Here is a 17,055-nt window from a genome sequence, read left to right on the forward strand (position 1 = left end):
GCGTTCTTGAGATAAACATTATCAAGAAGACAATACTGAAAACATTAGAAATAAAATATAATTAATAAAATGAAGCCATCATAAATGATTAGCCATTATTGCTGTGTGAGTATAATATCCACTGCTTGATACAGTGGAGAGAGCCTGAGTGCTGGAACATCAGTTGGATTGCAGAAAAGCATGTGTGAAATCCATCTGGCACTGTCTGGCTGCTAAACAATTTCAGACCACGTTGTGCAGGCAGAAAGAAGTGTGACATCAGTAGTAGGCACGATATCAGGAACTAGACTGATGATATTAGCTTACTTTTATTCCGTCCTTTTTGAAATTTTTGTTGCTCTTTTTAAAAGACAATACACCATGGAAAAATATACCATTTAATGTTGGCTTTAAACATTAATAAATCTAAATTGGGAAATTTTTCAGTTAGATAAAATATGGGTCAAATCTTTCCTGCAATTGAAATTTCCATGATTGAAAAATGCATGGCATATTCCTCTGAACTCCTTCCGGGACATGGAGAACCAAAATCGTGACAAGTTTCTACATGTCACTCGTGAGGATAGTGGTGAATTGTTTTTGATAAATTTAGGGACCTTGTTTGTGAATGTGAATTTAATAAGAAAATCACATGTTGGCTTGAAGATATGAAGTTTATCTTCTCCTGTTGAAAAATTGCATTAGTCATACATCATGGATCTGAGTGACAAATCGGAAAATATTTCATTCCAATGAAGTCACTCCCAGCGTTTTCCCACTAACTAGACACACATTATCAAAATGACAAACCAGTTCAAAATTAAAATTGATTAACTTGCTTTTTTGTGTGCGGATGTGTCCATATAATAAAGAATATTACACAGTGGCATGAAAATATGAAGTTTATCTTCTCATGTTGAAAATATTTTCACTCATTTGTATCGCTCAGTTCTGAATATGTTCACCATTTGAAGATAAACTTCATATCTTTGCGCAACTATGTAATATCCCATCTTGCTATTTAACAAATTATTCCACGGAATCAAGTCATGTGAGCTGTTAGCAGACAAAGCATGTGATAGCAGGTTGGCTATAAGCCATATACGATGAGATTGAGTGGAATAATTATTTTATCCACATTCACTGGATTTTGAGAAACCGAGCAATTTTTTTTTGTAAATTCAATAAATAAAAACTTGATAAAAAAATATGTCAGACAAAATCAATTCCACTTTGGCAGACTTCTTAACCTATTGATGGCTGCATGAATTGACTTTTTTTTTTTTGCAGAAAGTGCAGTCTTGCTGAGGGATACAATAGCTTTAGACATTAATTTTCAAACTTCAAGCTTTTGAAGCAGTCTTAAACAAAAAACTCCCACAAAACAATTTTAATGCTTAAAAGATGAATGGAAATAAACTGGTGAAATGACAGTAGTAATGAGAAAAATGCCATAATTCTTGAAAATTAAACAAAAAAACCCCACCACCCTCAAATACTTTCATTCCATATTTTGTTACTTTTTGGGGGTTTGTTTCTGAGTTTATTTAGTCCTCGTTTGGCTCACCAAAACGTGCCACCATTCTGTTTTTCTCTACTCGTGAGTAGAGAAAAACAATTAGCTGATAGTCTAGTAGTAGAGTAGCCAATCAGAGCACTCGATTGCTCATATCTAGCGAATGTGGATAGAATAAATATATAGAAAACATGAATATTTATACTAGGAGTTTAATTTATTCCATTAAAAAAAAAAAGTTCTTATTAATCTTTGGCAGCCCTTTTAGTTCATTCAGTTTCAATGGAATATAAAGAGAAGAAAGCACGTTAAAATTGAAATATCCGGGAATGGGCATTTAAAAACATAGCACACATCTGAAAATATTTCTCAAAATAGACAAGACTTTTCCATATCCATACCTTAATGAAGAGTGAGGCTGTGTCCAGATAAATTTTAGTAGTAATCAATTATTCTATTATTTCACCATAGCTATAAGCATAAAGTATCTGAAAAGTTTATGATGCCATGCAAATTGCATGTAGAAGTGATCACACCCTTACCTCGAAGGACTAAATTTGGGGAAGCAATACCATTTATACAGTTTTATACAAAATCAAAACAAGTCTATATTTAACCATTTGAAAAATGAGGCTGGAGCGGCACAGTGGTGTAGTGGTTAGCACTGTTGCCTCACAGCAAGATGGTCCTGAGTTCGAGCCCAATGGCCGGCGAGGGCCTTTCTGTGTGGAGTTTGCATGTTCTCCCCATGTCTATGTGCCGATGATTCCCCGTCGAATCAACGCCCTTTTGCTATCTGGGTGGGTTTCCTCCGGGTGCTCCGGTTTCCCCGACAGTCCAAAGACATGCAGGTTAGGCTAATTGGTGGCTCAAAATTGACCGTAGGTGTGAATGGTCGTTTGTCTCTGTGTCAGCCCTGCGATAACCTGGCAACTTGTCCAGGGTGTACCCCACCTCTCACCCATAGTCAGCTGGGATAGGCTCCAGCTTGCCTGAGACCCTGTAGAACAGGATAAGCAGCTACAGATGATGGATGGATAGAAAATGAGGCCCATTATACAGTGGTGCTTGAAAGTTTGTGAACCCTTTAGAATTTTCTATATTTCTGCATGAATATGAGCTAAAACATCATCAGATTTTCACACAAATCCTAAAAGCAGATAAAGAGAACCCAGTTAAACAAATGAGAAAAATATTATACTTGGTTATTTATTGAGGAAAACAATCCAATATTACATATCTGTGAGTGGCAAAAGTATGTGAACCTCTAGGATTAGCAGTTAATTTGAAGGAGAAATTAGAGTCAGATGCTTGTCATCCCACTGATTGAAATCAGGTGCGAGTAGGCACCCTGTTTTATTTAAAGCAGAGGGATCTATCAAAAAGTCTGATCTTCACAATACATGTTTGTGGAAGTGCATCATGGCATGAACAAAGGAGATTTCTGAGGACCTCAGAAAAAAAAAGTGTTGGTGATGCTCATCAGGCTGGAAAAGGTTACAAAACCATCTCTAAAGAGTTTGGACTCCACCAATCCACAGTCAGACAGATTGTGTACAAATGGAGGAAATTCAAGACCACTGTTACCCTCCCCAGCAACGGTTGACCAACAAAGATCACTCCAAGAGCAAGGCGTGTAATAGTTGGCGAGGTCACAAGGGAACCCGAGGTAACTTCTAAGCAACTGAAGGCCTCTCTCACATTCGCTAAATGTTAATATGTTCATAAGTCTACCCTCAGGAGAACACTGAACAACAATGGTGTGCATGGCAGTGTTGCAAGGAGAAAGCCACTGCTCTCTAAAAAGAACATTGCTGCTCTTCTGCAGTTTGCTCAAGATCACATGGACAAGCCAGAAGACTATTGGAAAAATGTTTTGTGGACGGATGAGGCCAAAATAGAACTTTTTGGTTTAAATGAGAAAAGTATTGTTTGGAGAAAGGAAAACACTGCATTCCAGCATAAGAACCTTATCCCATCTGTGAAACATGGCGGTGGTAGCATGGTTTGGGCCTGTTTTGCTGCATCTGGGCCAGGATGGCTTGCCATCATTGATGGAACAATGAATTCTGAACTATACCAGCAAATTCTAAAGGAAAATGTCAGGACATCTGTCCATTAACTGAATCTCAAGAAAAGATGGCTCATGCAGCAAGACAACGACCCTAAGTACACAAGTCGTTCTACCAAAGAATGGTTAAAGAAGAATAAAGTTAAATGTTTTGGAATGGCCAAGTCAAAGTCCTGACCTGAATCCAATCAAAATGTTGTGGAAAGACCTGAAACAAGCAGTTCATGTGAGGAAACCCACCAACATCCCAGAGTTGAAGCTGCTCTGTACGGAGGAATGGGCTAAAATTCCTCCGAGCCGGTATGGAGGACTGCTCAACAGTTACCAGAAACATTTAACTGCAGTCACACCAGATACTGAAAGCAAAGGCTCGCATACATGTGAGTGGCAAAAGTATGTAATATTGGATCATTTTCCTCAATAAATAAGTATAATTTTTTCGTCTCATTTGTTTAACTGGGTTCTCTTTATCTACTTTTAGGACTTGTGTGAAAATCTGATGTTTTAGGTCATATTTATGCAGAAATATAGAAAATTCTGAAGGGTTCACAAACTTTCAAGCACCACTGTATATAAATCTTTTAGTGGAGTTTTGCGGAAATGTTTGCATATGGTAAAACAAACCCCCCTCATGAGTACATGCTGATAAGTGCCAAGCACCTATAAATTAGCAGGTGTGCACATGGTGCAGCAGATTTGCACTTGGCAATGCCCACATAACTCCATAAGTGAAATGGGCAATTATAAATAAGTAAAAGTCTCAGAAGGTAGAAGTGGAAGCTATTTTGACTCCCGTCTATACTGTTATCTATTTACCGTTTATCTGTCAGGGTCACAGGGGAAGCTGGAGCAAATTCCAGCTGACTTCAGATGAGAGGCAGGGTACACCTCTGGGCAAGTCACCAATCTATCTCAGGGCTAAAAACTAACCATTTACACTCAGATGTTCACAGTTTAACAGCATCTGAAAAAGGGCAAAACCTAGAACATTGGTTTCACATGAACACTTGGGAGGATTTTAATATTAAAAAAAAGCATAAATATTGTGTATACACACACACACACACACACACACACACACCCTCAAAAGTATATAAAATCATACAGAGAAACTTTTTTAAACAGCAAGGTGTCTTAACAATTCTCAGCCAGAATGTGCCCTCCCTGGTGCCGTGTTGGAAAAGCAGGAGGGCATGTGTCAGAAGGAAGCCTGATGGATGGCACACTACACCACATTGCAGATTGAGGACATACCAAATCGGTCACTTATGAGTCACTAGATGCTGGATCTAATAAATTATTAAAGTGTTGCCCTGTTACGGGGCATGTTACTATTACTTCTCAATCGAAAGGCTACTCTTATTTGTCCTCACCGATTTATATTTGCTTGCTTTCTCCATTTTTTTCCTTATTAAATATTCCTTTAATTAAAATAACTTTAGTGTGAAAAGACTGGGTTGTAAAAACATTAAAATTTGTGTAAGTGAAACAAGCTATTTAAACTTGAGTAATACATATAAAGTGCAGTAATTCATTACAAATTATGATTTGATGGTTTATGTTAGTCTTGTATGTAAATATAGTTTTCTGAACTTTGAGGATTTTCATAAAATATAAAAAAAAGTGTGTAAATGCTCATACAAATGATTTACAAAAATCCTTTCCTAACCAGCTTGATGAATAAGGCCCAATTGGCTCACTTCTAACAGTTCCTATTTTAACTTTCAACTTTTCTGCTGTTTGCATATTGTAGAAAGCACTAAAAAGGTAGTATTTTAGCTTCAGTTGTACAAAACTGTCAGGCATTAGAACTTGCCTAAGTTTGATTTGCCACATGGATCAAGTTTGTGACAGGGGATGAATACAGGGAGAAGCCCCAATTGATTTGGCATAGATTTATTAAAAAAAAAAAACCCACACCAGACACCCTTCCAGGCTTGGGACTGGCCCCAAGTCTGCACTAGCTTGTGGAACCCGAGTGACTGGGTAGGATTTTTTTTTTTTAATCCAATCTACACACCTATGAACATAAAATAGAAAAGGTCCGAGTAAATTGTGGATATGCTTTTTACTAGCTAGTAAATAAAACGTACAAAATTCCAGAAGTTTTTTTTTTTAAACCTGATCAGCATGGACCTTTACAGAGTAGGTTTAATCCTATCTTCATACCACACCCACTGACACTACCCATTTTACTTTTAATCTTTTTCAACAGTCATCCTATGCAGCCTGCATGATCCGTCCATCGTTCTTGTGCTCAGCTCCGTGAATCGTCAAACTGTCACATTTTGTGGCTGAGACTGATGCTCAAAATGGTACATTTATAAAATTCTCCTCAGCTATGCTACTTCGCAAATTCGTTTTAGTAATGTTATTAGGATATACTTCACTGTATGATTACATCCATCTTGGAACACTTAAGAGTGTGCAGCTGCATTGTACGCATTAGTTTATATTACTTGTCAGGTCCATAACTCACAAGACTAGTGTCAAACTGAAAATGTTTTAAAAGCGGACTACATTTTATGCAAGTGGAACGTTTGTACAAATTAAAATCAGGTTTCCCCAGAAACTTTACACCAAATGGATGATCATTTAAAAATAAGGGGAAAAAATTAAAGGCATTTTACACCAAAAAAACCACCCTCAAAACACCACTAGTTTGGTGTAAAGCTGTGAATAACCAACGCCTAAAAGAACCCGATTTCTCCAGTGAAGTAAAGTTTGAAACCCCATGCTTCTGCATGAAAACATACTATTTTCCACTTTATTTACCCAGCAGAATTACTTATTCATTTAGATGTCCATCAAAACCAGTTAGAACTTGACCAAAATATTACAGTAGACAAGGAAAAAACCTTCTATATCAAGTTCAAAAGGCTACACGGCCTCCTATTACCATGCTTTAGTAAATTCTTTTGAAACGTGAATCTTTAGGGTGCCAAATGACAAAACCATGTTACCAGGTTACCATGTTTATTTTAAGTCTTATTTACAGCGGTGAACAATCAAGTCGTTTGTTCGATCAGAAAAACAGCTATCACGTGTCAAACGGAAAACAAATGGGCATTAAATCGTATTGGTTTCATCATTTTTCAAGGGTCTGCAAACTTTTGCACAGTATATTGTGGATGTCATACTGCCAGGAGGCTTTGTTTTTCAAATAACATGGGAAACTTAAGATCACATATCAGGACATTTCAGAGTTAAAATCAGTTGATAAAATGGACAGCTCACAGTAGGCCAATGATCCCAAGGAATTGTCAAAAGGCATCGAAATATTGCTCACCCCCAAATGAGCACCGGCCTTCCCACCTCACTGTCAAACTTCAGTGAAAATCTGATCGAGTGTGTGGACACAAAAAAATAAAATAAAAAGGATGTGGACTTCCACTGCAGCAGAGAAACAGTCCTTGCTATTTCCTTGCTACGTGTTGCTCATGAAAGACTTGCTGAAACTGCTCCAAGGGTGAGTTTCAACACCCCCCCCCCCCCCCTATACCATTTTTCTATAGAATTTCATTTCACTCAGTACAAGTGTTACAGCACTTAACGTGTGTCTGGATCCCTCTAGGAAAAAAAACAACAACAAAAGCTTCAATTCTCAGGTCACTTTCACAGGTTTTCATTTGACTCGCCCTTGTGCAGTAAACTACTGAATTAACAGGCAGAACAGAAAATGGTGTTTCCTTTGAGGAATAGCACTGCATTAAGGCAGAGCCTGTAGGATGTTTGGCAAGTTTTTAAAGGGCAGTTGACATACTCACCAGCCACTTTATTAGGAACACCCACTGCATAAAAACCATGCAGATACAAGTCAAAAGCTTCAATTAACATTTCACATCAAATTTGATGTGGGAAAATGATCTCCGTGACCGACCATGTTGCCAGATGAGGTGGTTGAAGTATTTTAGAAACTGCTGTTCTCCTCTGAGATGCTAGACATTACAGATAACAGACATTACACAAAACACACCCCATCCAGTGAGCAGCAGTGTAATGCTGCAGATGGAAGTGTCTTGTTGAGAGAGGTCAGCAGAGAATGGACAGACTAATTCCAGCTGACATGAAGTCTACAGCAACCCTAATAAAACACTTTACAATGGAAGTGAGCAGAAAAGCAACTCAGAACATGTCAAACATTGAGGTGGATGGGCTATAACAGCAGAAGGACCATATCAGGTTCCACCACTTTTGGTCAGTGAGCACATGGACAGTTTAAGACTGGAAAAACCAACTGTCCAGTTTCAGTGAGTCTGTTCCCACTGTAAACCCAGATTCCTTTTGTTTTGTGATGGGAGCAGAACTCAAACGTGGTATTCTTCTCCATTACATGAAGCCCTTGCCTGGTATCTGCATGATTTGATGCAATGTGCTGCTGACAAATGACTGGCTAATTTGATCATATTTAATGAATAAACAGCTGTTCCCCTACAAAGTGGCTGGATAGTGTATACATTATGTAAATGGTCTCTCCCAGACCAGAGTTCTGGACTTTTTTTTGCAGTTAGAGCTCCAGCTAAAATGGAGAAAAAGCTTCAAGACATGCTTCCAACTTTCCCACAGGTTATACCGTATAATGAAACAGGCTTCCTTCTGGTGTGTAAAACAAGAGGTCAACCTGTATCTTTATGTTTAATTCACAAGACAACACACTTGACGTTGCTTACTGCCACTTTGCCAAGACTACCATTAAACTTAATGGAAAGGGCACAAACTCCTAGGTGATACTCCAGAATATATGCAGTAGATAGATTTGTGTGCAGAAATGTTTTGACTGTCCAGACTAGTTTTGAGGTACAGAGACCATTTCAAATGGAAAACAAGAAGGTAATACTCATGCATTACATGCCACTATATATGTAATTTGGCTTCATAGGATCAGTTACTGCTGATTTTTCATATGCCCAAACCAATCAATTTTTTTTTTTTAGATCTCACAATTTTGGCTTGACAGGCATGTTTCAATCTTTAACAAGCAGCTTTCTCCCCCACATTTGGGCTCATTTATGCTCCCTTTACATACAAAAATAAATACGTCCATTTCAAAAGGATGCAATCATTGCAGTAAGCAAGACATCCACTAGAGGGCAGCTCAGAGTCAAAAGTTTCTGATAAACATGACAGTGGAGGGGGTTCTAACAACGTCCTTGTTAAGAAGGCCGCAAAAGCAGAGGAAGCGTCATAGATACTGTAACCATCATATCCATGTTCAAAGTTTTATTAAATCGCATATCCTCCTCAAAACTTTCCGCCACTTCAAAATTTTATTTGGCGCATTTTGCTTAAACAATTGGCTACATTGCCCCCACGAATTTCAGTGATTTGCTCCATTTTATCCATATCATAAGCTTTCAGAAAACGTGCACAAATATGGAGGAAACGAACGGAGGAGTACTGACAGAAAGCTCCTTCCATATTGAATACTGAGCATAAATGAGCCTCGGTACATTTTCATAAGCTCACTGAAACCAGATGGGTGAGTAGCCTACATAATACACAAGACTAAATTTAATATGCATGTTCTAAATGCATGATTGACGCTCAGCATAAAGAAATACTTTTAAAAACACCTGACTGCAAAAATTGTATTACAGGATGCAGAGTTACAACCTGTCTTGAGTTTGTCACCATCTAGTGGTTATATTTGGGTAAATCTTAATCCACACTTTTGATATCAAGTCAGATTTTTCTTTCCTTAATGAGGTTACCTTCCTCTTTAAGCGCTAGTCTTTCGCATAATAATAATAATAATAATAATAATAATAATAATAATAATAAACAATAATATGATTTCCTTGAGACACAACCAAGAATGAGTCAAACAGAACTATTTTGGCTTCTTCTTTAGTTAGGAAAAAAATGGAATAATGTAGAAACAAGCCAGATTTTGCATTTGGATAGCCACCTCCCACCCCCACCACCTTTAACCTTAAAGCTAAAACTGAAATAAAACAATAAGGTCATTTTCCAGCCCCTGGGAACAGGACTGCAATTGCAGTAACGCACATACCATTAAGTGCACACAATTGATGTTAAATTTCCTTGATTCAATTAAAACCAAGAAGCTGTTTGTTTTTACATCCATACTTGTTCTACTTATTTCTCTCTTCAGGAAGCAGGCAGGGGGGTATGTGGATGTAAAGCAATCTGGAATAACACAACATGGGAGAAGCAGAGGCATGAGGGAAAGAGAGAAAGAGCAACAAAGAGGCTCAACTGATTGGTTGGAAGGGTGGCTAAGAGGCTAAGCAATACAGCGCAGACATACCTTACGCCTTTAGCTCTTTTTCTTTTTTTTTTCTTTTTCTCCTTTTTACACGCAGTGTTGTGATCAAGGCACAGGAACTTCTACAAGTCTTTTTTTTCAATAAAGTACAAAATAATACATTTTGCAGTCTGTACAAGAATAATAGTCCAGCAATAAAATAGAGGGTTGGAGGGGAAGAGAGAGCAGGAGAACAGGAAAAGGAGGACTGGGAAGATGGCAAGAGTGACCAATAGGAAATACGGTAGAAGGGAGCAGTATTCCATTGGCAAAAGTCATCTTTACCTGTTGTGTATGTGTTTGTGTGTATTCCCCCCCCCAAAAAGCAAGAGTGCTCTCAAATTATTTGCATTAAATTAGTAGATCAAAGAAGGGAGTGGGGATGCGGAGTGGAGAGTTGCGACCGTTCAAGTTTTATCATTCCAAAACCAGCTAGCAAGTCACACGACAAGGTTGTGTCTCAAGTGTCCTCCTTGCTCACTGCAGCCTGTCCTGCTCTTGTAGCATTTGCTGAGAAATCATCCTTCTCTCCGTAAGAGAGGTCATGGGATGGCAAATAAAGCTGATCCAGCCAACTGAAAACTCAAAAACAGTCAAGCACAGTCCTGTGAATCAGGTCCAACAGTGGGGCCATCACAAATCAGCTCAAGACTGTCAGGTACTGCCGGGGTCAGCGGTGTGCGCGCAGGCGCATGTGTGTGTTATGGCACACACACTGATGAGTGGGTGAGCGGACACAATAAGCAAAACTAGAGACTGTAAGCTGTGTGTTTGTAGGAGTACAATTTTGTCAGGTTTGAGCAATTTTAGATACGTCTGTGTGTGTCATCTACGTATGCACATGATCATATGACTTGACTTAAATAAACTTTTAGTTACGTCTCAGTCAGTGTGTGTGTGTGTGTGTGTGTGTGCGTGCGCAATTAACTGTCTTGAAATGGGGCTGTTGCTTCAAATGGATACGGCATGATATTTGGTCCTCAACAGCATGATAAAAGCGTGTGTGTGTGTGTGTGTGTGTGTGTGTGTGTGTGTGTGTGTGTGTGTAAGTGTAAAAGGGGCCATAGCCCACAGCTTTTAGACGATCCATCACTCTCAAACTCCGCCAAAACACACGATTCTCAAAAGTCTGTCTCTTTAAAAGTCTGCCTCTAGAGCTCATCCGATCACAAGAGCTCGTACTGGCGGAGGTGCATTCTCTGGATGATGTCTCGGCAGTCATTGAAGACACGGCGAATGTTCTCCGTGTCCACTGCACATGTAAAGTGTGGGTAACAGTAGTGGCGGCCATCACCGCTTGCTGTGCTGATCCTCTGAGGAGAGAAATGAAAAGGAAAAAAAGGGCATAAGATATGAATGTACGCTTCAGTCCTAAGAAAATCAAACCACTACAGAGCTACAGGAGAACACAAGTGGTACATAGCAGCTTTGTATTTTTATTTCCACTCACCAGGAATTCATCCCGGATGAAATATTTCGCCCTTGTGACTCGCGGATCCTCTCCTGGCTCGGGGCTTGCTGAAGAACCAATTTCAACGTAAATGTAAATACACATTCACAGAAACAATGGCTGAAGACTGACACACAATATTTTATCTATATGCCAAAAGAAAATACTTCAAGAAGACATCAAGTAACATACAAGAGAGTTATACTTGAACTGAAAGTGACAAACTTTTGTTAATGGTCTGTGACAGTCTACCACACGTAATAACTAATCAAGTGACCCATTTTTTAAAGCATACAGTTAAGGTCAAAATTATTAGCCCCCATGACATTTGGGAACATTACTATAAAATTCTCCCCAAAATTTTTAACACTGATGTAATTTTAAAATATTGACCATTCACAAGTGTTATTCCGTAGTACCCGGTGCATTTTGGAATGCAAGATTAATATTTAAGTATCCTTAATCTCAAATAAAGTGAAAAATGGGGTGGTCAAAATTATTAGCCCCCATGCAATTTTCTTGCTTTAAAAAAAAAAAAAAAACCCACACACAACCAGCCTGTCAGCTTTCAAGCCACACCTGTGCAGTCAATTAGCTCCCAGACAACACCTGAACATCCAATCAGCATTGATTGTTACTTAAGGGACAGGCCTAGAGGCAGTTGAACACATTTCTGAGAGGGGTCTGCGTTTAAAGCCATGCCGAAGACAAAAGAAAATTACTCTGGACCTCAGAAAATTAGTTGAAGCCCATACCAAGGGGGAAGGCTATACTGTCATTTCTAGATGCTTTACAGACTCTAGAACAGCTGTGCGATGCATCATTGCAAAGTACAAGGAGTTCCGTTTTGTGCATAACAAAACCTGGGCGTGGACAAGAACCTTTGGTCTGATGAGACTAAACTGGAGCCGTTTGGGCACATGGATGTTGCCTTTGGCGAAAGAAGGGAGAGGCCTACAACCCCCAAAATACAGTTCCCACAGTGAAACATGGTGGTGGGAGCATCATGTCATGGGGCCGTTTTGCTGCCTCAGGCACAGGGAGCCTTATTTAGGTGCATGGGATCATTTTAAAAAAAAAAAAAAAAAAAAAAAAAAAGATTATGTTGACATTTTGAGGGATCACATCAAGACGTCTGCTCTTAGTCTAGGCTTAGGTCGCCGCTGGATCTTTCAACATGATAATGACCCAAAGCACAGACAAAGTGGTCCAAAACTTCCTAAAGGACACCAAAATCAAGGTCCTGGAGTGGCCTGCACAGAGCCCAGACCTCAATTCCATTGAGAATCTATGGCACATGTTCAAAAGTACATGCCCGAAAACCATGCAATTTGGACCAGATGGAGCTCTTTGCCAAGGAGGAATGGGCCAAAATACCTACAGAGACATGTGCCAACCTTGTAAAGGATTATCCAAAGAGGTTGATGTCAGTTGTGGCACAGAAAGGGTATACTACTGATTGTCAGGGAACTAACAATTTTGACCATGTCATTTTTCTGTTTTCTTGTTACAAGTCAGAGCATGAAAACACCAAACTTAATGGCCACTCTGTCTTTTCTTTGGGAATCAAACTATGCACATTTTTGGAAATTGTCATTTTCATGGATAAGCAAAGGGTTGTGTCTGATTTCACAAAGGGGGCTAATAATTTTGATAACTATATGCCTTGAGACCTCAAGAATGGCACAGTAATAGTTTTAAGTGTTAACAATAAATCTAACATAGTAATTTTTATGATTAAAGTGATTCATATAGGTAGCGGTTTGAGTGAATGACCCTGATGTCCGTAACGTCACAGTAGGAAGTCCATCGGTCTCATCGCCATTTCCACTATACTAAAACACAGAGCTGACTGCAACTCCGATCCTCCATTTTGAGCCAATTTATCACCATCCCACGTAGATGTGCTGCTGGCCAGTGCAGCAACATGACAGATGATGGATTTATGTTGCATTCATGGCCCAAGAATGTTCAAACTGCAAAGATTTGGATGCGTTTTGCGAGAAGTTCACGGGCACATTGGGTGCCTATGAAGTCGCCTCTCCTCTGCACATTTTACTAAAGACTCGTACGAGACCTCTGATCTGTTGAGGAGCATTGGCTATAAGCCCATATTGAAAGAGGGTGCAGTATCAACAATTAAAGTATTTTTTTAAAGGAAAGCAAGTTCAGTTGCACCAGTTCTCCCAGAGTAAGCTGAGGGTTGTTGCCAAAACCAGTGACATCCCACTCCGTCCTGGGTTTTAGTAATTGCTTGAACGGAGCAGTAATTGTGGAGTACTCAGTAAAGGAGAAAATGGAGAATGAGTGGAGATGGTCTCAGAATGTTTCTCTCAGTTCATCTCATTATTTAATTAGCCTTTTACGTTTTATCAGTGAAAATGCATGCATGTACATGTATGTTGCACAAGTTATAACACCCATCCTGTTTTAATGAGAGTCAACCCACACTTAGTTGAGGAAGTCGGTAACAGTATTTCTTGCCTTCACCATAAATTATTTATTTATATGACTTTGGTCTATCGCTGTCAAAGGCCTCGGCCTTAAAACCGGTTCCCGCTGTGACGCCACGCACTCAGGGCTGGCTGGCTCAGCTCGAATGCCAATTTTGCGGTCAATTTTAACTCAAATATATTTTTTAAATTCCCATTTATGCAGCAAACAAGAGTCAAGGATGTAGATACTATCAACTCAAATTTATTTAAAAATAAAGGCTCTGCATATATCCTTTTAAAGATGAGCCAGTTTGGCTATGCTTCCCATATTACTTAACGTTAATGGGAAAACTCAAATGTGTGTTCTTCAAATTCAGCATTATTACTAAATTAAACAATATTTCCTAAACATTATTGATAAATTACAATGAGATATCCATTATACCAAAAACCAGTTTACTAATTGTTTCAGCTCAAAACAAAAAAATAAAATCACTTGTACAGAAACGATTGATTTGACGTTACAGTGAACATACGGATTTTGAAAAAGTCTCATACCAAGACTATTTAAGGCACAGCTACTGAGTTTCATCATCTCATGCTGTAATTTTATTAGCCAAGAGTAAAAGGGCATCAAGCATAAATCTGAAAACTATAACCTGCAACAGCACAGCTTGCCACACAAACCTGATGCTATCTGCACCCCATCCAAGTGCACGCATCTCTTTCCCATCACAGAACTAGACCCAGAAAAGGAGGAGTTTCACTAGATGGTGATGAACTTGAGGTACTAGTAGTAAAATTCTATTCGGAAAAGACACCAGGCATCGCATGTTAAAATCTAATGGAATGTGTTAGCACTAAAGTTTTCTTCTAGACTGAACTAAGCACCAACAGCAAGTGTGTGAGCAGAATCGTGTGCACAACTGTGGCAGCAGGGGCATGGTCAAGCGCCGGTCCGTGACAGGAGGGCGGAGTCAGGGAAGGTAAGTGGCAGAATCACTACACCTGAGAGCAATTAACCTGTGTTTGTGTGTCTTCCCAGTGACCGCGCCCTACTTAAGGAGGGAGAGCGAGAGCAGAGGCTCTCTCCCGAACCAGACAGCTGATGTGTGTGCGAGTGTTTATTTAGCTTTTCAGCTTACTTAAGAGTTTTGTGAACTCAGTTCTGGCCTGCCGTCTTCTGTGCTCCACCCATACATAGAAACTGCCACAGTGGTGCCAAAACCCGGGATCTGGAGCACAGAACGCTGAACCGCCCCATGGAGTCTTCCCCATTCGCCGACCTGGTCCACGCCCTCGCCACGGCCCAGCAAAGCCAGCACCAGGCGCTCGTCACGCTCCGTAAGGAGCAGCGCTTCGAGGCCCTGGTGTTGGCCCAGCAAGAGGACCGACAGGCATTCCGGCACCTCCTCGCGTCAGCGGGGACAATCGATGCTTCCACCGCGGGCCCGTCCCCCCCCCCCTCACCCTGACAAAGATGGGCCCACGAGATGACCCCGAGGCTTTCATCACGCTCTTGGAGCAAGTCGCGGAGACCTCGGGGTGGCCGATGGATCAGCGCGCGGCACACCTCCTCCCCCTGCTAACGGGGGAGGCGCAGCTGGCCGCGCTACAGCTCCCCGCCGACCACCGGCTGGCCTACGCGGACCTTCGCCGGGCCATCCTCCAGCGTGTGGGGCGCACCACCAAACAACAGCGCCAGCACTCTGCGCTTGGAGGAAGTTGGCCACCCGTTCGCGTTTGGCCAGCAACTCCGGGACGCCTGCTGGCGGTGGCTGAGAGCCAACAACGGCGATGCCGAGGAGATCGTCGATCAGGTGGTGCTGGAGCAGTTCATCACGCACTTGCCCACAGGAACCGCGGAGTGGATCCAGTGCCACCACCCGGCGTCGCTGGATCAGGCCATCGAGCTGGCGGAGGACCATTTGGCGGCTGTTCCGGCGGCAGGACAGCAGACAGTCCCTTCTCTCTCTCCCCCCCTCCTTCTGTGTCCTGTCCTCACCCCATTCCCCCACCGCAGAGGCGGGGGCCGGCGCCACCTCAGCCGGCCCGCCGCACCCGCGGTGACCTCCCGTTATGCCCTTCTGTGTCTGTCTCTCCCCCACCTCAGGTGAGTGAGCCCCAGAACACCGGTGCAGAGAGGAAGCCCGGGCCGGTTTGCTGGTGCTGCAGGGAACCGGGCCACCTCCAACAGCAGTGCACGGCAAGGGAGGTGGGCACGGTGGTTCGGATCCCCGACGCGCCAGAAGCCGCCCTCAATCGGGCCGGAGCGCATCGCATACCGGTGAGTATCCAAGGGGATCCATATCAGGCGTTGGTGGATTCTGGTTGTAATCAGACCTCAATTCACCAAAGCCTGGTGCAACACGAGGCATTGGGGGGTGCACAGGGGGTGAAGGTGTTGTATGCGCACGGGGACATTCACAGCTACCCTTTGGTGTCGGTCCACATTTTTTTCCGAGGGAAAAAAATTTAGTGAAGGCGGCGGTTAATCCTCGCCTTACTCACTCTTTAATTTTGGGGACTGATTGGCTGGGATTTCGGGGTTTAATGACACGCTTAGTAGAGAGTGGGTCCTGCCATTTAACAGGGGGAGGTCCCGGTGTCGCTTTGGCAGGAGCAGCTGTCACAGAGCCATCTACGTCATCTCCGCATCAGAGTGAGGAGCCGCCGGCCCCTCCTCTCTCTATTGGGGAATCCCTCGCAGATTTCCCATTAGAGCAGTCGTGAGACGAGACTCTGCGACATGCGTTTGACCAAGTGAGAGTAATCGATGGTCAAACGCTCCAGCCAAACGCCACCCCGTCCGTCCCCTACTTCACGATTATGAAGGATAGATTATACCGAGTGACGCAGGACACTCAAACTAAAGAGCGAGTCACGCAGCTTTTAATTCCAAAGAGCCGCCGGGAATTGGTATTCCAGGCGGCTCACTTTAATCCCATGGCTGGACACCTAAGGCAGGATAAGACACTAGCCCGAATAATGGCCCGATTCTATTGGCTAGGGATTCACGGCGATGTCCGTAGGTGGTGTACGGTGTGCCGCGAATGCCAGTTAGTGAATCCAGCGGCCATTCCAAAAGCGCCTTTGCGCCCTCTTCCATTAATCGAGACCCCGTTTGAAAGAGTTGGGATGGATCTCGTTGGGCCATTAGATCGGTCAGCATGAGGGTACCGCTTTATATTAGTTCTGGTGGACTATGCAACGCGATACCCGGAAGCAGTGCCTCTGCGCAATCTCAGCACGCAGTATTGCGGAGGCGCTCTTCTGCGTTATCTCCCGAGTTGGAATCCCGAAAGAGATTCTGACTGATCAAGGCACCACGTTTGT

At 41.9% G+C, this 17,055-nt stretch overlaps 1 protein-coding gene across 1 annotated transcript in view; it reads right to left on the minus strand.

Annotated features, from left to right (window-relative positions):
- Positions 1-6,525: 6,525 nt before the first annotated feature.
- The window catches only part of LOC132893013 (guanine nucleotide-binding protein G(s) subunit alpha), a 69,008-nt gene continuing 58,478 nt past the window's right edge, over positions 6,526-17,055 (minus strand). The window contains exons 11-12 of the mRNA XM_060931702.1: positions 11,285-11,352; positions 6,526-11,147 (exon numbers count right to left, since the gene is read on the minus strand). Of these exons, the coding sequence (XP_060787685.1) occupies positions 11,001-11,147; positions 11,285-11,352 (215 nt within the window). The 3' untranslated portion in view covers positions 6,526-11,000. The remainder of the gene's footprint in view (positions 11,148-11,284; positions 11,353-17,055) is intronic.

This window comes from Neoarius graeffei, chromosome 10 (assembly GCF_027579695.1).
Source record: "Neoarius graeffei isolate fNeoGra1 chromosome 10, fNeoGra1.pri, whole genome shotgun sequence".
Taxonomy (NCBI): Eukaryota; Metazoa; Chordata; class Actinopteri; order Siluriformes; family Ariidae; genus Neoarius; species Neoarius graeffei.